Raw genomic sequence first — 23,116 nt, 5'->3', positions numbered from 1 at the left:
ACACATGGAAAAGGTAAATATGGGATCGACAAGTGCTTTATATTTCATAAAGCAAGCATTACGTTTATGGAAATGTAGGTCCTAATTCCCCCCAAGATAAATGTATTCAACGTAGTTTAAGTTAACTATAAAAAGACAAGCTTACCTTATTATTGAGAAATCAGGTTGTTCTGCCTGAATGTGAAGCTGATATTTTGAAGGTGAATCTAGCCATCTGTTTCCTAATTCTTTAGTAGATAAACAGCAGTGGATGGTCCATAGGTTTAGATCCAAAATTAAAATGTTTGCAGGTAAACATCCTAGCAAGTGATTACAGAAGCAATGAAAAGTAGCTCAGTGTTAGTGAAACACTGTTTTAAGTGGTTGAGTATGGGGCTTGAGTTTTACAGGTACTAATTAATTGATCAGCAACATAGATTCATGGTATCAATTTTTAGAGTGTGATATTCTGGAAGAGTGGTTCTCCAACTGAAAAGTCTCACTCTTTATACTCTTAAAACTGAAATAACTTGTATTTATGTAGTTTACCTCGGTTGACACTATTAGAAATTAAAACTGAGAAAAATAATCATTAATTCATTTTAGAATAAAAATATTTATATATCACATATTAATATAACTATTTTCCAGAGGAAAAAAATAGCCAGAAGAGCAGAATTGCTTTACATTTGTGCAAATCTCTTTAGTTAGCTTAATAGAAGACAGCTGGGTTCTCTTATGTGTCTGCTTCAACATTTGGTCTATTGCAGTATCATGCATTACATAACTCCTGAAAAAATACCATATATTCGAGAGAAAAGAGAGTGAAAGTTACTATGCAAATGGTTCTGACTTTTAGGATCCACTCACAATAGCAGTTTGAAACAAATTTTTGTTTCATACACAAATAAGGTATTACTTTACCCCTACTCTACCCTTTTTGGAAGTCCATCGTCCTAAGAATATTTTCACCGTGATTCTCTGGCCTTGTTGTACACTTGTAAAGGCCTGTGATCTATCTACAGATAGATGAGTTCAAGTGCAAGGCAGAATTTGTTAGCCTTCTATGACCTTTTACTCTTCCCAACCTAATGAAGCATAGGTTCATCTAGCCTTGTTACCTCTCTTCTTCTTCATAACTTCTCATTTTATTTATAAGTAATAAAGTTCAAACCAATTTTTCTTTGAACTGTAGTCTGGGGAGGGGAGGAGTAATCCTATAGTTGTGGCCCTTTCTTTGTATCTTGGAAGACGTAGTAGAGGGAAGGGAAACCTGGAGTTTAAAAACTCCTTCAAAATATGATCATAGACACTAAAGACCACTTCCTGGAGGCCTGCCTAGAATTGCAAAGAGTAATTATCTCTAGAAAATACTAACACTTCAGGATTGATTTCTGCTTTGGAAATACATGAGCCTAAAAGTAGTCTGTTGAGTTCCTGCACCTTTTGTTTCAGATGCACCCTTGGGCTTCTCTCTTTCCTTTCCCATCCTGCTCCATCAATACCAACTTCATCTGATTCCAGATACAGAGTGATGTGTCTGTGGCATAAGAACCAAGTCTTTGTTTTCTTTAAGATATCACTAGACTGTCCCCATTCCCACTGCCACCACCCACTTCTGTAATCCCTATTTAATAGCCTATTGGACTTTTGACTTGAGACTCCTTTTTTCATCCATTCTGATTAATTTTTCCCACACATTGCTAATATCAGGACATGCCTTTTCTCAGAAATCTTCAGTGATGCCTTAATTTGTACCATGATGTAAATCTGTTTTATCTGTATTCTCCTTCAGCTTTCCCATAAACTCTTAATCTGAAATATTTTGCAGTAGTCCTGGCTGTTTCCTCACAATCCTGTGAATGCAAGCTTTGCATTTCTTACCTCTGTGCTTGTCTTCATGTTATTCTTTTCACTTGGAATGTTCTGTTCTCTTCCACCACCACCCCCATCTAAATCCAGTGGATTCTTCAAAAGCTAATTCAAAACCAGTTCCTGTAAATGGTTTTTACCTGATTAGTTGGAATTTATTTGTTTCCCTCTCCTCTGATATACAATAGTATTTAAAGTTTGTATCACGCAGTTTAGTATGTAATTATATACCATTGTTTATTTTTGTTTCATATCTTAAGTTTTATCTACAAATAGACAAGTTTCTCATGAATCTGTTTGGAATTTAATTCTGGGAAAGACCAGACTCCGTAAATTGGGCAGCTGCCCAGTGTTTTTTCCAAAATTATTCATTAAATTATCTTCATGCTGGTTAAGTTAGGTTGGTCTTATTCAAGCAAGTGTTCAAGTCTAATAAGTAATATCTAGTGTAATGTTACTTCTAAGTGTTATTTTCATGCACTTATTCTGAGTTTCTCAAACTTTATCTTATAGGTATTTCTGCATTTGAAGTTCAGCCAATTTCCACTGAGGTCCATGAAGGTGGAGTTGCTCGATTTGCATGCAAGATTTCATCCAACCCTCCTGCAGTTATAACATGGGAGTTCAATCGGACAGCTCTACCTATAACTGTGGACAGGTAGATGTAGATTTTGTCTTTGGAGAAGATACGGGAGTAATGAAGACTTCATATGAGGTTATATAGGGAGAAACACCATTATAGGCCTCATTTTTGTTTAGGCAGTAATAACTGATTGCTTAAGACATTTCAAACTTAGCCAGAGAATTAGATCATCAGTCTCTGGCACATGGGGCATGGTCCCTGGTTTAGATCAGAATTTAAATAGATTATCCTACTGCCTTGATCCTTTCCTCAACCATCTGTTCTAACCATGAGTATCTGGACTCCAGCCCAAGGTTTTAGGAAACCAAATGACACTCTTATTGCTGGGAAGGGCAGTGCTGGTGTAAGGGTCTTTCATGTATGCCCTGGTAGCTGCCCACTCCTGTCTCTGCCTTCCACTTCCCAACCCCCTCTTCACTACAAATGCGTGCACGCGCACATGCACACATCTAGTGTTCTGAGGGTGGTTGGGATTTAAAAATCAAGAACTTGATAGCAACTCCAAAAAATTTGATTCCTGCCCTGCTCCTGAGTAGGCAAACATTTGCTAACATGGTAAAGCACTAAGATGGAATAAGTCATTCATGGAAGTGCTTTATTAAAAAAACAAAAAAGAGCATATCTATATATGTCTTGGACAATATGTGGATATTAATAGGTAAAAAATTCAGGAATTTGAAAAAAATTACACTAAACTCTGGGCCACCAGTTAGCTAAATCTATGCTAGAATGTCAAATGAGACTCTGTAAAATTCGACTGATAGATTGCACAAACCATGTCATGCTGGATTGTTTTATGTTTTAGAGAGCTTTAGTGACCCAAATGAAAACAAGAGAATCAAGCTAAAGGTCTTTAAAGTATTGCTTCTAGCACTGTAAAAAGGTTGAGTGTATTAATTCCTATCACAGAATATGTTAAATAAAATATAAAATCTAGGCCCAGCACAGTGGCTCATGCCTGTAATTCCAGCACTTTGGGAGGCCGAGGCAGGCAGATCACTTGAGGTCAGAAATTCAAGACCAGCCTGGTCATCATGGTGAAACCCTGTCTCTACTAAAAATACAAAAATTAGCCGGGCATGGTGGCGTGCCTGTAATCCCAGCTACTTGGTAGGCTGAAGCAGGAGAATCGCTTGAACCCTGGAGACAGAGGTTCCAGTGAGCCGAGATCACGCCATTGCACTCCAGCCAGGGCAACAAGAGCTAAATTCGATCTCAAAAATAAAATAGAATAGAATAGAATAAAATAAAATAATCTACAAGAAGTTTAGTTATCTTTCTCTCATAACAGGATAACCGCCCTACCAACAGGAGTATTGCAGATCTATGATGTCAGCCAAAGGGATTCTGGAAATTATCGTTGTGTTGCTGCCACCGTGGCCCACCGACGCAAAAGCATGGAGGCCTCGCTAACTGTGATTCCAGGTACCTACCATGCACAGTGGCTTTTTCCATTTTTATGATGTTTTATTGGCACGGTTGCTACTTTTTCTCCTCTGCTGTAATAATGTGCTATAAAGTAGAATTTCATTTAAATTATTATAATCTATTTGGAAAATGGTTATTTTCAGTTATTAAGCAACTCTTCTTTCATAGGCCAGTTTTCTATGTTACGTCAACGTCTTTAAGAAGTATTCAGTCTTAAGAAAGATTAACAAATACTCAGTCTTTGGTATTCTATTCAATACCAAAATTCACTGATGCTCAGGTCCCTTATTGAAAATGGCATGGCATTTTCATTCACCTAAATACCCTCCTTTATACTTTAAATCATCTCTAGATTACTTATAATACCTAATAATGTAAATTCTGTATAAATCATTGTTATATTGTATTTTAAAATGTGTATGTTTTTATTTTTTATTTAAAAAAATATTTTCAACCTTGAGTTGGTTGAATTTACAGATGTGCAACCCGCAGATACTGAGGGCTGGCTCTATTTCACTTTTGTTTTAAAAGGTGTAAAATACAGAAGGCACAAAAAAGAGAGTAACAGTCATCCATTTCTACCAGAATTGCCTAATGTGGAAAAAGATATGTTTGTTTCTAGTTGTATTGTTTTGCTTGTCATTTAAAGAAATACCATAATTTGCATTTGTAAAAATGATACATGCATTTTATAAAAAGTAATGTTTATGAAAATAGAAAATATAAAACTTCTATATTAAACAATTTTTTAAAACACAAAAATAAAAGTTAAAAAATATCCTCAGTCTCAATGCAAAAATTATCATTGTTAATATTAAGCAAACACAATTTTATATATTTTGCTATATATTAATATAGGTAGAAGGCAAACTAGAGAGATGCATATAAAGAAATAGGTATTTCCTTAAAATGCAATAGATGATAGTTTTTATTTTAAAGGTTAAGTTTATTTAAATGTAGCGGAAGAAGACCTGGACTGAAGACATTGTTGAACTTCATATAAGTGTTTACTCTTCACAAGAGATACTGGTTTCTAACAGATCCTTTAAGGCTGTAAAAGAATAAATTTTGAAAAACATAAAGAGGCTGAAGTTATGTATTTAATGCTATGCTTTAGTTCTAGGTAAATAAATTTTAGATAATTAAATTATATAAGTGAGTGCTTGAACCTCAATTAAAAGTAATGCTATGGAAAATAACCTAAATGTCCATCAACTGATGGATAAATAAAATGTGTTCTATCTATACAATGATATACATTGCTCAATAAAAAGGAATGAAGTACTTATGCATGTAACAACGTGGGTGAACCTTGAAAACATTATGCTAAGTGAAAAGAAGCCATTCACAAAAGACCACATAATATATGGTTCCATTTATATGAAATGTCTAGAATAGGCAAATCCAGAGAGACTAAAAGTAGATTAGTGGTTACTAGGCTGTGGAGAGAAGAAGAAATTGGGAGTGACTGCTAATGGGTTTGGGATTGTTTTGGAGAGTGATAAAAATGTTCTAAAATTAATTGTGGTAGTAGTTGTACAACTCTGAAAACTCTAAAAACCACTAAATTATATACTTCAAATGGATGAATTGTATCATATGTGAGTTATATCTCAATAAAGTTGTTTTAAAAAAAGAAAAGTGAGTGATGAGAATAAATGTCCTACTAATTTCGCTTATTATATCTTATTTATGATTTATTTTTATATTCTGTCTTTTCCTCCCCAAAGCTAAGGAGTCTAAATCCTTCCACACACCAACAATTATAGCAGGTCCACAGAACATAACAGCGTCTCTTCATCAGACTGTAGTTTTGGAATGCATGGCCATAGGAAATCCCAAACCAATCATTTCTTGGAGCCGCCTTGGTAAGACTTCTCAGGAAAAACAAAACAAAAAGTCTTTTCCTTAAATTTTGTTCATTCTAATGAAATTTATAAGATGTTTATTTTATATACAAAAACACAGGTTTGGCTATTGAATGTCTTAATTTTTTGCCTTTTCAGTGTATAGAGAAAAGGTCTTAACATAGAGAATTTTATACTTAATTTTATACTTTCCATGATTGATTGCTTGGATAGTGGTCTTTTGACATAATTTCAGATTATCTGTTACATTGTTTTAACTGAAGTATTCTCCTTGAAATAGATCACAAATCCATTGATGTCTTTAATACTCGGGTACTTGGAAATGGTAATCTCATGATATCTGATGTCAGGCTACAACATGCTGGAGTATATGTTTGTCGGGCCACTACCCCTGGCACACGCAACTTTACAGTGGCTATGGCAACTTTAACTGTATTAGGTATGTTCCTTTCATTCTGCAGTCAGGGGAATCTTACATTTTAACGTTTGCCATTTTATCTCATTCATAGCTTACTACTGTCTTTCTTGAGCTTTGTAGCATTGATGTGAAGTATGGTAATCCAATGATGAATTTCAGGAAAAAAAATAAATATTTATATTAAAATATAACTGTAGAATCATTCTGAGGTCACCATTCTGTTTACGTGCGTACCATTATATTTCTTCTTCTTTAAGCTTCCCTTCTGTCTCCATCACACCTACACACATATCCATGTACCTATTTGCCAATTTAAAAATTTAATCTCTTGATTATAGCCACTTGCACTGCATTCGCAAGTGGCAATATATTGTTCTTAGTTAAGAAGGATGATAGGTACATATATTTTAAATGTGTCTATATAGATGCTCTGAATAGGGAAATCGTGGAGAAAGTGAACGCTGAGCAGTGCCGAGAAAAGGCACCTGGAGTGATGTATGAAGATGTAGATAGGAGCTCAGCATGTCAGCCATCTTCAGGAATGGGACTTGTTTCATTTACTGTTTTCTTCCTTGACTCTTTACATCATTCCTATTAGGATCACAGAAATATTTTGTTTTTTTCTTTAAAAATAGCTCCTCCTTCATTTGTTGAATGGCCAGAAAGTTTAACAAGGCCTCGAGCTGGCACTGCTCGATTTGTGTGTCAGGCAGAAGGAATCCCCTCTCCCAAGATGTCATGGTTGAAAAATGGAAGGAAGATACATTCAAATGGTAGAATTAAAATGTACAACAGGTAGGCTGTGTCACTTTGCTACCATTTTATATATGACATAATGGCTTTAGTAATTTTTATGTGAAATGGTTATAATTATATCAAATACCTAAATTATCTTGATAGTTATTAACAAAATGAAACTAAACTAAGAAATTAAGATTTATAACATTAGCATGTCATACATGTGCTATGCTAAATACTCATGAGTATTTTATACATGGATCATGAAAGTGGTAGGTGATAATAAAATGAATGTTACACAGTTCCCCAAACTCCAGGGTTCTTGTGCTGTTAAGCCACTAGTTAAGTTACCACAAGAAAGCATATTAGCTCTTTGGGGTCTTAGTTCCTTCTTCCAAACAATGAGAAAATTAGAAGAAATAATTCTCTAATAATTTCTCCATAGTTAATGATTTTAAGAATTCATTTTTATTAGCATAAATACGAATTATTGTAACATTCTCATTTGTGTTGAACAAAACTTAAACATTTTGTTGACCTGTATTTTATGTGCACATTATAATATTCTGTAAATTAGATGCTATTCAAGTAATATAAATTCTTAATAAGAGCCACATTTTAAAAAATAAGTTGTTACCTAAAGCAAAGAGCATTTGAATATCACAAATTCTAATGCAGACTCAAAAATGAGTAATTTTAAGTAATTAATGTAGAATATTTTTCACTGGGACAGATTACATATTTTTTTTTGGTAGGTCAGTAACTTTTATCATCTGAAATGAGACTATATAAGCCAGGCATGGTGGCTTTTGCCAGTAATTCCAGTGCTTTGGGAGGCCAAGGTGGAAAGATCACTTGAGCCCAGGAGTTTTAAGACCAACCTGGGCTGAACATAGTGAGACCTTGTCTCTACAAAAAAATTACAAAAAATTTTAAAATTACACATGCCTGGAGTCCCAGCTACTCAGGAGGATGAGTCAAGAGGGCGAAAGGATTATTTGAGCCCAGGAGTTTGGGGCTGCAGTGAGCTGTGACTGTGACACTGCACTTCAGCCTGGTTTACAGAGTGAGACCCCGTCTCTTTAAAACAACAACAACAAAAAGAAAATGACAAAAACAAAAACACACCAAAAAGTCTTCAGGATTCCACATAGTTGCTGCAGGGTTCTACAAATGCTTGAATTTAATTTGAATTTTAAAATAAGATGAGAGTATATTTAGCAATAGCTAAACTTTATTTTGAATTCATTCTTAGAATTTTTCATGGAAATAATTTTTTTTCTTTCCCCAGTAAATTGGTAATTAACCAGATTATTCCTGAAGATGATGCTATTTATCAGTGCATGGCTGAGAATAGCCAAGGATCTATTTTATCTAGAGCCAGACTGACTGTAGTGATGTCAGAAGACAGACCCAGTGCTCCCTATAATGTGCATGCTGAAACCATGTCAAGCTCAGCCATTCTTTTAGCTTGGGAGAGGCCACTTTATAATTCAGACAAAGTCATCGCCTATTCTGTACATTACATGAAAGCAGAAGGTAAGTAATATTAGGAGTGCTTATTTTTGAGTACTCCTTGCTATCAAGGATTTGTTTTCAGTACGAATAATGCCTTACATAATCCACAAAATATTTTTGAAATTCTGTGGCATTTATCTTCTTTAATAAAATAATCTATCATCTTTGTATTTATTGTTTTCTAAATGTCATGCTGTTGTGTACTTTGTATATGTAAGTATAGTTGAAGATTTTTCTGTTTAGAAACAGTTACCAGCTAATACAAAGCATCACCGCCTGCTTAGAAGTTACAAAGTGGTATACTTATGAATTTCATTCCAGACAAGGCATAAATTCCTTAACTGAGACTTAATATTCCAATTTAAGTATGCAGTTACATTAGTCATAGTGGTGTAACTTGAGTAAAATAATAAACTATGTATATTTTTATTATTTTTAAGGGAGAAAGTAAACATTGTCAAATTCCCCATATTTTTGCTTTTGTATATTTTAAATATTTTGTATATTATGAATGTTTTCTGAAATCACATAGAACCCTCTGAAAATTGAACAGGACATTCTTTACTCCTGTCTCATCATATAAAAGTAGAAATAAAATGTGTCTTAAAATTTTTATTCAGAATTATTGGTTCTATTTTGGAGATTTAAAAATTTTTCTTATATTTTACTTTCAGCGAATACCTTAGAGGAAAAAGAGAAACTACTGATAAATCCTAGAAATTTCTCTATTGATTTTTCATAGAAACCATGGTAAAGGCTTAGAAATTTCAGTTCTATACTTAAACAGCTTAGCTTTTATGGAATATACGTTAAAAACAAATTCAAACACCTAAGGATGGGGATATAATAAAATTATCCATAGAAACAGGTGGTTTGTTGTTGCTGCTGCTATTTGTTTTTTGTACTTTGAAGTAGGGTTTTGAAAAGGAATATTTTGAATGTAAATCAGGGGTCATGGAAGCAAGAAGAATGAAAGTCTGATAACTGAGCATGCTGGAGTATGTTAATTCCCTTTTTAGTGATTTATGAAGGTAAAAGGAATGCTGGTTTTGGTGGGGACCACTCTTGTTCCCTATTATGGTTGTTTCATTAGAGCCTCCACATGCGGCTCAGTGGTCTATTCAGGAACAGAACAAGGCTTTTTAATTCGAACTCAAGGACCTTGTTTGGTAGGTCAGAAATCGTACTATGCAGCTCCTAATTAACAAGCCATTAGCCAGTCTGTTGTGAAATGCCTGTAATCTTGTCTAATTAAAATGCTATCAAGTTAATTCAGAAATGTGGGAAAACTTAATACTGGAATTTGCCTTCTGTTTTGTTTGTAAATCCAGTGTGGGGAGAAGGGACTCCGTCTTTAGAGAGATTTGATTAAGTTGACATGCGTTTACTGTGAATTGTTAGCAAAGCACAGTGGCTGCCAATGCTCTTGTTCCACTTTACAGGTTTGCTCTGTAGGAATTAAATCCTACAAAGACAAATCCTCTTCTATACCTTGCCATGCATATTTGATTAAGAGTTGCTGAGACTTTTTTTCTCTTAAAAAAAAAAAAAAAAAAAACTGTGGGAGAAAGCATTTTGAGGCACATTCTGTGACTCCCAGTTTTTTTGCCCTCAGTATTATAAATAAAAGAACAACTTATGTCAGTCAAATTTAATAGAATCTCGAGGGGTAAAATGAGATCTTTTGCAGGACAACTTTTGGTTTGTTTTTCTAAAGAGTGGAGCCATTACATTCCCTACTGTCTCTCCATTTATGTTTAAAAGAAAAAAAAAAAATGCCACAAGTTGAAGCAAATCAAGTTTACACTGTTACGGATTACAATATTCTGTTGTGTTAAGCTCTGATATATTACTACTGTACGTTGTCTCTGCTGTGGGTTTTGACTAGATGGTAAATGAAGTTTGGAGAAGATGAATTCTTTTCAGTTTGATTTATTCAGGAAAAAAGTCCTCTAGAAATTTGTAGCAAAATATGGTTACTTTTAGAAAATAGAGACCTTCCTGTTCACATTTTGTAAAGAGGCACGGAAGAGATTGAGATTAGACCCAAGGACCAGTGTTTCACAGTGCAGGCAAATGGTCTTGTTTATTTTATTTTGAATATCTGTCATTTTAAAACATGGATTCTTTAATTTAGGTTTAAATAATGAAGAGTATCAAGTAGTCATCGGAAATGACACAACTCATTATATTATTGATGACTTAGAGCCTGCCAGCAACTATACTTTCTACATTGTAGCATATATGCCAATGGGAGCCAGCCAGATGTCGGACCACGTGACACAGAATACTCTAGAGGACGGTAAGAAAGCATGATTCTAGATCATTTCGTTATGAATGTTCGTATGTTTTGTCAATTTCAGTGAATAAATGTGTTTTAAAGAAAATATATTCTTTTTGGTTAAAAAACAGGTGTGTTAAATTTGCCATTCAAAATCTCATTCTTGCTTTTTGCCAGTAGCATGGTAAGGATAAAGAGCACTTTCAGAATAAAAATTCAATAATAAAATTCTTATATTCCCATTATATTTCTTCAAAGGTTCCTAGTTTAAATTGTAAATATGTTGCAAACTTTTTTGTACTGAATAGAACAAAATGTGAGGTTTGTCTAGGCATGAATAACTGTAATGACTGTTACATATTGAGTGTATGTAGTGACTGAGGGCCAAAGGTACTGGACTTCTAAAACTTGGACTTTATACAACTTATCACCTGTCAAAAAATTCTTAGCACTTAGTACCTATTGATTAAATACAATATGCTTATACTCCTTAAGGGGGAGAATGTTACTTGTTCAACTTGTTTCCTAACCATGGGTTGAAAATTGAGTTGTGGTTCTTTTAGGGAACACCAGACCTTCATATTATTCTTATAATGGTGGGAAATTTCATCCATTAAGATAGCCCTAGAGAACTGATTCTCCTCCTCTCAGTCTTTATATCATGTTGTAAAAGGAGGGATCTGTCTTTCCAGAGTCTCTAGAAGACCTTTTTTAGTACCCTGCACTGTGAAAGGGAATTATTTAATATATGCTTAATCATACTGTTCTCCCTTAGCAAATGTTTTATTCTCAAGCAATGATCTGCTCTTAGTTTTTAAAATGTTTTTGTATAAATAATCCCCAAATCTCCTTTTTGTTCATTTAGTCCCAGATCTCTTATTATATCTTTATAATGCCACTTATTTGGGTGTTTATAAAATCAGACTTAGACTAAATGAAAAAAGGTTCCCTCGTGTGGATACTGAATCCAAATTTTAGTTTTCATTTAAGAGCCTATTCCACTTTAGAGCGAGCTGCAGTATATGACATCTCTAGTTACCTGGTTACTGTTAACCTCTGTTATGCATGTCTAAGGTGAAAAGCAGGCTAATAAAGATAGACCTTTTTTTTTTTTTTTTGGTTTGTGAGGTCTGTTCTCCCTCTATATCCTTGAAGAAAGTGAGTCTTAGTATAGCAGGGAAACACTGTAAAAGGAGCTATTATTATTCTCTTCATTTTGTGTCTGAAGAAACCTAGATACAGAGAAGTTAATTTGACCAAGATCACAGAGTCATACATGGTAGAACAAGGATTCAGACACAGAGAAGCTAACTCTAGAACCCATCTGAACTCTTAGTATTAGACCACCTGTCACTGTATTTGACTCATTTTCCTGAAATGCCAGTTTTATTAAAATGTTTGGAGGAAAAACTTTTTATATTAAACAACATATGTTGTAATTAGGAATACAAAATTCACATTAATTTTTAAGATGCAACTCTTACACTTCAAAATATGATTTGCTCGGTTATAACTGTAGAATCCTAGGCTTCCCCACCCTTGTATAATTCACTCTCCCTTGTTTCAAAGCCCCTTTGGTGGAATTATTTGAGAAGTATTCTCGTATTTTGTATGAATATCAAACATTCTCATACTCGTCCCAAACAGCAACAAAACAGTTGCAATCACAGTGAAGAATATCTTATCTTCTTTGTTCCACACACTTAACCCTCCCTCGTTATTTTTTCTTCTTTTTTCTGGTTTATTCTCTGTTTCACTGAAAACCTCTGCTGGGGCTGGAAGTGTCTCTTCTCTATGATATGTCGCTAATTAAGAGAATGCAGTTACTGGTGTGCTAAGTGGCAATTCAATTCTAAATATTCACAAACAACCTGTTTTCTTCTATGGCTTAGTTCCCCTGAGACCTCCTGAAATTAGTTTGACAAGTCGAAGTCCCACTGATATTCTCATCTCCTGGCTGCCAATCCCTGCCAAATATCGGCGGGGCCAAGTGGTGCTGTATCGCTTGTCTTTCCGCCTAAGCACTGAGAACTCCATCCAAGTTCTGGAGCTCCCGGGGACCACGCATGAGTACCTTTTGGAAGGTCTGAAACCTGACAGTGTCTACCTGGTTCGGATTACTGCCGCCACCAGAGTGGGGCTGGGAGAGTCATCAGTATGGACGTCACATAGGACGCCCAAAGCTACAAGCGTGAAAGGTGAATTTCTGAAGACTGTTGAGAAAAGATAATACAGTATTTTTACTTTTGAATCAAGTTTTTCTTCTCGAAATTATGTTTATATTTTTTAAATTTTGTTTTATAAATAAAAATATTCCGTAGGTGATGGACTTAATTGAACAAAATTAAACTTTTTATTAAGTGGTTGCTTTTGCATAGAGTTTATTTGTGTGTAAACTTTTTGGTTGTGCTGTTAGCAAATCTCTCGTGAACAGATCAATACAAATCAAACTCAGTTTCCAAAGTAAGATATTCGTAGAAGCCTAATTAATATTATTGCCATATATTTTTAAAATCCTTAGTTCAATAGGAAGACTATAGGACTGCAGAATTCTACACTCTTCTGTTTTACTAATGTGGAATGTAACATGACTGGTTTTCTTGTTAATTGACTGACAAGAGTGCCTGTTCTCTATATCACAGAGGAGTAATGAATGGCCAAAATTAGAAAGTATTTATTGCCCCTTTGAAAAAAAATTAAATATGTAGATATCATTATTTAGATATCTTGGTCTTTTTAAGATAGTATTTTATATATTTTAAATTTTGATCTCAAAGTTTAATATTATTGTGAAATTTGGAAAGTTAGGTTACGGTATAATTATTGGATTGACCCTTTTGGTAACTGTTTGCTTAAAACTGAGAGAACTACCCTATTCTGTGTCTTTATGTGGATGTTGGGTTGTTTATACATACATTTTCTGATGAATTTTACTAGCCCCTAAGTCTCCAGAGTTGCATTTGGAGCCTCTGAACTGTACCACCATTTCTGTGAGGTGGCAGCAAGATGTAGAGGACACGGCTGCTATTCAGGGCTACAAGCTGTACTACAAGGAAGAAGGGCAGCAGGAGAATGGGCCCATTTTCTTGGATACCAAGGACCTACTCTATACTCTCAGTGGCTTAGGTGAGTGAGTTTGTACTGTGCTTTTCCCTTTTTCCTTCCTCTCTGACCAACTGGGAAAAAAGTTATTGGATAGAAAGCAGGAGAACTGACTTAACGGTACAAAGAAAAGAATTGATTTTACTATGTCAGTGTGTATATGCTACTGCCGAAGCCAGTGATTGGTCTTTGACTTACCATTGTGAGTCCAGTGGCAAAATATCAGGCAGCCATTGTATCTTTCTATCTTTGTCCAGCTCTGCAAATCTGCTTTTCTTTGTGGAGTTCACTTCTGGTAGATTGAGTTCCTGATCAATTATTGTGAGTGTGTGGTGGATGTAGAATAGGAATTAGAACAGGGATATCACCAAATAATATTCAGTGGTTAAGTTTCAATTAAAATGTGCCTGAGAGTGCTATATAATTGCTATATAATTATGAATTAGGTATAAAATAACTGAATATTTATATAGCTGTAACCCAGGAACACTGGGAAAAAGCACTTAACTTTGTGATTGAGTTCATCAGTGTTCCCAAAGACACAATTTTATTCCCTAGTCTTCCTATCTTTGTAGAGTGAAAGGAATTTCATGATGTAAGCATGTTTAGTAGAAAGTAATGTATATCCAAAATGAATACATGGGCCGGGCATGGTGGCTCATGCGTGTAATCCCAGCACTCTGGGAGGCCAGTATGGGTGGATCTCTTGAGGTCGGGAGTTCAAGACCAGCCTGGCCAACATGGTGAAACCCCGTCTCTACTAAAAAAATACAAGAATTAGCTGAGCATGGTGGCACGCGCCTGTAATTCCAGCTACTTGGGAGGCTGGGGCAGAATAGCTTGAACCTGGGCAGAGCTTGAAATGAGCCAAGAGCACGCCACTACACTCCAGCCTGGGTGACAGTGCGAGACTCTGTCTCAAAAAAAAAAAAAAAAAAAAAAGGATATAAACTGATAAAAACTCATCAAGATATAAAGTGTACACTTAGCTATTTGTTGCTCATAAGTAGATTTTTACCCTTAAGTACAAAGCAGTCCCTTTAATTATGATGACCAACCTGCTAAATACCTACTGAATTGTTACACCTTCTGGACATACTAGGATTTTACAAAGCACTGTGGCTTTTCCTTTCACAGACTGCCCTGTGAAGGGGAGGGGAGGTAGGCTCAGCAGTCCAACCGTGGGCTTCTCCATGTCCTTCCCTGGCCTCACGGTAGCACAGGCTGTGAAAGCAGCGTTGGATTTGAGTCTCTGCACAGTAAGAAGCAGTGGTGGGAGACTGTTTTCAGATGCAGGGACACAGAACTTCATCCTGTGGTTCTATGCAGTTTTCCAGATGGTATTTTGCTTATAATCTCATTATGTTGGTTTTTAATTTAATCTGCATTTGGTTAAATAAGTTTCACTATTGATCTCTGTCACGCAGTTTTTTCTTTTCTTTTTTTTTCTTTCCTGTGTGTGTGTGTGTGTGTGTGTGTGTGTGTGTGTGTGTGTGTGTGACGGAGTTTCACTCTTGTTGCCCAGGCTGAAGTGCAATGGCACGATACCAGCTCACCACAACCTCTACTTTCAGGTTCAAGCGATTCTCCTGCCTCAGCCTCCCAAGTAGCTGGGATTACAGGCACGTACCATCATGCCCAGCTAATTTTGTATTTTTAGTAGAGACGGGATTTCTCCATGTTGGTCAGGCCGGTCTTGAACTCCCAACCTCAGGTGATCCACCCACCTCAGCCTCCCAAAATGTTGGGATTACAGGCGTGAGCCACCATGTCCAGCCTGTCACACAGTTTTATAAATGATGAGGAGAAGTTACTTATGTTCCACCTTCCTTAAGCCATTGATACTGAGATGACATTAGCCCAACCTACTGCCACTGAAGCCAGCAACATTTATTCCTAGTTGTGGCTTCTCAGTGTTCTGTCCCTTTCCCTGCAGATTATTGATTCAAGAAAATTTTGCTTAGTTATTACATAAGAAACATGATTTGGGACAATTGTTGATGAAGAATCATAGATCAAGCTTACTACTTCTCATTTTCTGTTAAAGAAAATATGAATATATAGAAGATACAAAAAAATACATTCTTAGCACGCTCTTCTTATACATCACAGGGAGCTTATTCTCAATAGGTGACTAATTTACTAGAAAAAAAATTGGGTTGTGAAAAGTTTAGAGAGACATTTTATTAAAACTTTGGCCATTCTTCAAAATTTTCTACAGCTACATACATACATATATATACACACATACAACGCATGTATGTATTTATTTATTTATAATGAGGAAGACCCATTGATCTTTGTTGAACTTTTTAAATCATCTCTGAACTATGGTCAACTTTCAAAACTTTTATTTTCTCTTATGTTTTAAAATTAAATCATATATTACTGCTCTTGTTTTTATGTTGTGAAATCCACTGTGTATGCTATTTGAGGCGAATCCATTTAAAATCACTTCTGATGCATCAACTGGGAAATTATTTTGTCAGTATACTATGTCTATTAAAATAGCTGCCTGTTTCCTGACTGTGGAATTAGATTGAGTGGTTGGACTGATTGCAGTTCAGGGTAACAGAGACCTCTCGCAGCTGTAGAGACTTTCTTGTTAGACAGCAGGTTCCGCACCCCTGGAGCTACCAAGTCAAGGCTGGAATGGCTGACTGGCAGAGATGCAGTTGTGTATTCAAGCATTGTGCAGCTGTTGACTGGATCACCTTTAAGGTGCCTTTTCATCTTGAGACCCCTATGGTCTAGTCTTACTTTCCTAGAAAGTCAGTGCTGGGGCCTTGCCAAACTTAGAGCAGTCAAATACGTTTAACTTACTAAGCAGGCAAGTGTTAGCAGCTATCCTTTCCTTCTTTCTTTTGAATATTGGGAGGGGAGTATGTTCTGTTAACTGGACAACTGACCATCTGTGACCATTTTTAGTGAGAGCATCTGGCGGTAGCTGCCTGTTTAACAGAGAGTGATGTGTCTGGGGGGCATTAGGTTAAGGGAATCCTATCTGTGTCTTGCATGGTGAATACTTGCTTTCACTGAGCTTTTGCACATTAAAGATACTCTAACTGGAGCTAGATTTGCTAAGTAGGCCTGGAAATGAAATTTAAATGCTTCTTTTTGCTGATTCAATGTCAATTTGAGTAACAAACTAGTGTCTCAAAATTTCATTTTCATACTAATCCCCTTTCTGATGCCTTTATACACATCTTTTTATTTTTACTTGTGATAATTAAGTTTTCAGTTTAAAAAGTATATTATAGGGACATACTCTCCTTGGTAATAAACACAGTTCTTTGTTTCTGGAAGAAAGAAAAAGATGAATGAACTTATATATTTCAATTCATTTAACAAGCATTTTCAAATATTTTTCTGAGACATTGTAGTACTACATAAAAAGGTGTGACAGATGTAATTTCTGCTTAAAACGAAATATTAAACAAAAGACATTTAATTGAGTGATTTTTCCAATATCGGCACAAATTTCTAGTGAACTAAATTTAATTATACTTAGCAATGAAAGTTATTTTAGAACTTTTTACTCTAAAACCTCAAAGCTCAGTTCCCTAGATGTAGAGTTTTTTTAAAGTAGCTAAAAGGATTATTGCGTCTTTCATAGTATAATATAAATATTGGCAGAGTGATGGAAATACTTTGATGTTAGCTTGTCTGATTTTGATGACTTAAAATGTAGTTTGATTTTAATTAGAACTGGTTTACTTTGTGGGGTTGGAAAAAAGCATTAGACTTGGGATTTAATACATTTGTGTGATTTGTTGTAAGTGGTGGTTTGAGACTTTGTATCTTTGTGGTGATTAATTTCACTTAGATTTTTTTTCCCCAGGCACTTTCAATGTTTAGCTCTGTCATAAGTAGGATTTTTAAATACTTGTTATATTCATCACACAATAAACTGAAGCAGCATTACTAACATACTTGTGTTCCCTGATAATTGATTGAAATAATTTGTTCCTCTTTTTTCATCTGTTTATTTCAGAAATTGGCTTTAAATTCTGAAGTTAGCTTATAATTACAAAGGAACTGTTTTCACAAGCTGTCAACTGTCCTGAAAAATTAAGTCTTTATATGAAGGAATGAAAGGGGGCAGATTTTTAGGTAGTACTGTTGTTAAATTAACATTTAGGACACTGGTGTTAGATCATCTTTAGCTTTTATTTTGCCAAAGAACTTGAGCTTGTTCATTATTTTATTTAATTTTACAGTAAGCATGATTAGTGTGAGCATGAGATTTCACCCCAATTATAAATGAATAATTAAAATAATAAACTATACACTACAGCATTTTATTTATTTTTTTGAGGCGTAGTCTCACTTGTCAGCCAGCCTGAAGTGCAGTGGTGCCATCTTGGCTTAATGCAACCTCCACCTCCCAGGCTCAGGCAATCCTCCCACCTCAGCTGGGTCCTGAGTGGCTGGGACCATAAGTATGCGCCACCACGCCGGGCTAATTTTTGGTATTTTTGGTAGAGACGGGGTTTCATTCTGTTGCCCAGACTGGTCTTGAACTCCTGGGCTCAAGCCATCCACCTACCTCAGCCTCCCAAAGTGCCGGGATTGTAGGCGTGAGCTACCACGCCCAGCCTTACTCATTCTGTCAAACAGTCACAAAATAAATTTATTTAACTGAACTCAGTAAACTTCTTTAAAGGAATACTTTTGGAAACTACCTGCCTTGTAGACTAGAAAACTAACTTGACAAAAGTGTGAGTACAAATTATAACAAAAGAGAACATTTAAAAACTATTGTATTTTACTTTCTTCACTATGAAATATTTTTAAGTTACCCTTTCTTTTGTTGTGTTTAACATACTATTATGCCAAAATATGTTGAAACTTCAACATAGACTTTTTTCTTAATTTGCCAATAAAGCAGAAATTTTTGAATATTTCATTCTCTGCAGTATCTTAAAGTATCAAATATGATTGATACTCAACTCAAATTTTAGAACTTAATATTTGAAAAATTCAGAAACCAATACTTAAAAGAAATGAAGTATTTGCTTCTAAAAAAAACGTACTAAAAATACTATTATATTAAGATAGTAAAAAAGAAAAGATTTTTCATTTGCCAGTTTGCAGCTACCTCTAATTAAAAATAAAGTGTTTACAGATTGATGAAACTATAAGAGCTATATAAGAATTACAGTGCATTATCTGGTTATTTTTGTTCGTAAATTATTTGTGTTAAATGAAAGGTCACCTGCCATTGTAAAATACTTTGGGTGTTCTCTGGATGAATTAGAGGTATATCTCCTGCTTACATTTGGAAAGTATTGCCCAGATTTTAAGTCTCAAATCTTCTGGGAAACCTCTTGTGACTCTAAATGGTGTCTGTCATTCCCATAGTACATCATTTACAATGTTCTATTATAGAAATCACATGACACTGACAGTAAAAGAAAAACATCAGTCAAATAAGTTCCTTGTCTGTTGCCTGGATTTGACTTCAAATTTCACAACTTATTAACAAATTAAATCCTAGCTGTTCACCTAATCTTTTAGGTAGGGATAATGATATTGATTTTAGAATGTTAGGGAGATTAAATGAAATAATGCATATAAAAGTTAGCATAGTGCCTGGGAAAATTGCATTATAAGTTCTCAACACATGTTAGTTGTTTTTGTTGTTAAAATTATTATCCTCCCAGGAGAGCAATGTATTTAAAAATTGAGCCTGTATTTTAAAAATTGTGTCTGTATGTTTTAAAAATATTTTTTGAAGTAATTTACCATGATCACTAGATTTGAAAGCTAATGCATCTTGAGCTTTAAAATGTATATGGATTACCCACAGATCTTGTTAAAACACAGATTCTAATATTCAGTAGATTTGGGTGCGGCCTGAAATTCTTGCATTTCTGCCCACTTTGAGAAGTGAAGATCTAGACCAGGAGTAAGCAAACTTTTTCTGTAATGGGACAGACTGTAAATATTTTAGGCTTTATGGGTGTTATGGACCCAATGTTTGTGTCTTCCCAAAATGTATATGTTAAAGCCTTCACCCTAAATGTGACTCTGGTTGAATATAGAGCCTGTGAAAAGATAGATGATGAAGGTTAAATGAGGTCATAAGAGTGAGGTTCTAATCCAGTAAGGCTGATGCCCTTATAAAAAGAAGAAGAGATGCCAGAGCATGCTCTCTACCATGTGAAGATGTAGCAAAAGCCCAGTCACCTGCGAGCCAGGAAGAAAGCCCTCACCAGAAACTGAATCCTGCCAGAGTGTGATGTTGGACTTCCCAGCCTCTAGAACTGAGAGAAAAAAAATTTCAGTTGTTTAAACCACTCAGTCTGTGCATTTTGTTATGACAGCCTGAGCAAGACTGATACAGTGGACCATGTAGTCTCTTTCACAAGTATTCAACTCTGCTACTGCAGCACAGAAGCAGCCTTGAAAAATACATAAATGCATGTGTGTGGTTATGCTCCAATAAAACTTCATTTGTGGACACCGAAGTATGAATTTCGTATAATTTTGACTTGTCACAAAATAGTATTCTTTAAAAAATTTTGTTCAGGCTGGGAACAGTGAAATACAATCTCATGTCTATAATCCCAGCACTCTGGGAGGCCAATGTGGGTGGATCACTTGAAGTCAGGAGTTCAAGACTGGCCAACATGGCATAACCCTGTCTCTACTAAAAATACAAAAATTAGCCAGGGGTGGTGGTGCATGCCTATAATCCCAGCTACTCAGGAGACTGAAGCAGGAGAATCGCTTCAACCTGGAAGCCAGAGGTTGCAGTGAACCAAGATTCCGCCACTGCACTCCAGCCTGGGTGACAGAGCAAGACTTTGTCTCAAATAATAATAATAATAATAAAAGAAAAAGAAAAAATTTTTTAACCACTGAAAAATTAAAAAAACAAAACAAAACAAAACCTTTTTAGCTGACTGGTATATCAAGGGCACCAGGCCACATTACTAGAATTTGGAAGTTCTAGATTTAGACTGTGTGTAGTTCTTGCTTCTCAAAGTGCAGTCCCAGGACCAGCAGCATAATCTGGGAGTTTATTGAAATGCTGAATTTCAGGCCTCCCCTCTACCTATTGTTTTAACACGTAAGGGTAAGGGATTTCGACATTAGGTTTATGCCTTTCTTGTTAAGCCAGTTCTGAAACTGTGTTAAAGTGTTTTAATTTCTCCATCCTTTTATGTGAGTTAGCTCTCAGGAGGCATCCAGTCACAAATCTTAACAACATGTTCTGTTCCCAGAAAAAAACCTAATTATTCTTGATTTGGTGCATCTCATTTTAGGCAACTGTGATTCTGCTAAATTAATTAGGTTTTGTGGTTTTAGATGAACAAGAAAATAAATATAGCCGTGGAGTCCATAAATCCATAACATAAACTGTTATTTGAATCCACAGGGTAAAGCCAGGAGTGTTTAGTAGTAATTCAAGAAGAGAATATTTTCTAACCCATTCAGCTACTGTCATTAAGCTTTTCAATGTGTACTTTTTTTGTTGTTTTCTTGGCAGGCAGAGTCTTGCTCGGTCGTGCAGGCTGGAGTCCAGTGGCGCCATCTCTTCCACCTCAGGGGGTATAACCTCCATCTCACGGGGTTCAAATGATTCTTGTTCCTCAGCCTCCCAAATAGCTGGGATTATAGGCGCCTGCCAGCACACCTGGTTAATTTTTTGTATTTTTGGTAGAGACAGGGTTTCACCATGTTGCCCAGGCTGGTCTTGAACTCCTGAGCTCAGGCAATCTGCGCGCCTCAGCCTCCCAATTGCTAGGATTATGGGTGTGAGTCACCGCACCTGGCCTCAATGTACTCTTAATACTACTGTACGGTTTTCAAAGCCCTCTATAGCAGTGTAAGTACAGTGTTTTATCGAACCCAGTAGGTCTAAGATGAAGAAGCTCCTATACTTTCTTGGTGGTTCTCTTGCTAGGCGGGTTGTGACATAGTAGCTCCTTGCTCTTGAAAATCAGAGGATGAACTAAATTTAGAAATTTCTGATAACAAGCTTCAGTTACCACTAAATTAATTGCAAAATTGAAAGCATCCTCCCAACATGCAGTTTTAACTTCTGTGATACTTCAGCTAACTCCTCATGAAGACATTGTCTAGGAGATAGTGTCAGTTAGAAATGCAAAATTTCTGCCAGGTGCGGTGGCTCACACTTATAATCCCAGCACTTTGAGAGGCTGAGGTAGGAGAATTGTCTGAATCAAGGATTTTGAGACCAGCCTGGGCAAGATGGTGAAACTCTATCTCTACAAAAAATCAAAAAGTTAGCTGGGCATAGTGGTACATGCCTATGATCCCAGCTACAGGAGGCTGAGGTGGGAGAATCTCTTGAGTCCAGGAGGTTGAGGTAGCAGTGAGCCGTTTGCATCACTGCACTCCAGCCAAGGGAGGTAGGGCCTGTGAGACCCTGTGTCAAAAAAAAAACACAACATTATTTCTGAATTTAGTTTAGAACTTTACATATGTATATGTAAATATATAAAGCTGCTTAGTTTAAAAACATAAGGTTGTTATCTGTACCAATTTAATTACCGTATCTTGTTTTATAAATTTTTATATTACAGTTTATTCATCTTGGCCAGGTGCAGTGGCTCACGCCTGTAATCCCAGCACTTTGGGAGGTCGAGGTGGGTGGATCACCTGAGGTCAGGAGTTCAAGACCAGCCTGGCTAACATGGTGAAACCCCATCTCTACTAAAAAATAACAAAAATTAGCTGGGCATTGTGGCAGACGCCTATAATCCCAGCTATCCGGAAGGCCAGGGCAAGAGAATCACTTGAACCCGGGAGGTGGAGGTTGCAGTGAGCCGAGATCGCGCCATTGCACTCCAGCCTGGGCAACAAGAGCGGAACTCCGTCTCAAAAAACAAAAACAAAAACACCTCTCACCCCCGCCAAAGAAAAACCAAACAAACAACAAAAAAACTCTACACAAATGTTTAGCTTTATTCACAGTTGCCAAAACCTGAAAACAACCTAAATGTCCTTCATCAGGTGAGCAGATAAACTGCAGTACATCCGTACAGTTGGAATACTCCTCAGCAGTAAAAAGCAGCAAACTATATTGCTGCTTGCAAGAGTTCATTGATGAATATCAATGTCAGTATGCTGAGTGAAAGAGACCAGTCTTAAAAGGTTACATTCTTTATGACTTCATTGGTATGACACTCTTGAAAAGTGAAAACTGGGGCCAGGCGTCGTGGCTCACACCTGTAATCCCAGCACTTTGGGAGGCCGAGGTGGGTGGATCACCTGAGGTCAGGAGTTCGAAACCA

The 23,116-nt window shown here is 36.1% G+C and overlaps 1 protein-coding gene across 1 annotated transcript in view; it reads left to right on the top strand.

Annotated features, from left to right (window-relative positions):
- The window catches only part of PRTG (protogenin), a 123,179-nt gene that overhangs the window by 56,771 nt on the left and 43,292 nt on the right, over nt 1–23,116 (top strand). Inside the window, exons 3-11 of the mRNA XM_001090352.5 lie at nt 2,365–2,509; nt 3,786–3,919; nt 5,653–5,790; nt 6,071–6,229; nt 6,844–7,003; nt 8,238–8,485; nt 10,602–10,766; nt 12,638–12,943; nt 13,683–13,871. Coding sequence (XP_001090352.3) covers nt 2,365–2,509; nt 3,786–3,919; nt 5,653–5,790; nt 6,071–6,229; nt 6,844–7,003; nt 8,238–8,485; nt 10,602–10,766; nt 12,638–12,943; nt 13,683–13,871 — 1,644 coding nt within the window. The remainder of the gene's footprint in view (nt 1–2,364; nt 2,510–3,785; nt 3,920–5,652; nt 5,791–6,070; nt 6,230–6,843; nt 7,004–8,237; nt 8,486–10,601; nt 10,767–12,637; nt 12,944–13,682; nt 13,872–23,116) is intronic.

This window comes from Macaca mulatta, chromosome 7 (genome assembly GCF_049350105.2).
Source record: "Macaca mulatta isolate MMU2019108-1 chromosome 7, T2T-MMU8v2.0, whole genome shotgun sequence".
Classification (NCBI taxonomy): domain Eukaryota; kingdom Metazoa; phylum Chordata; class Mammalia; order Primates; family Cercopithecidae; genus Macaca; species Macaca mulatta.
The sequence above is the reverse complement of the archived record's forward strand: the minus strand, read 5'-3'. Positions and strand labels throughout refer to the sequence as shown.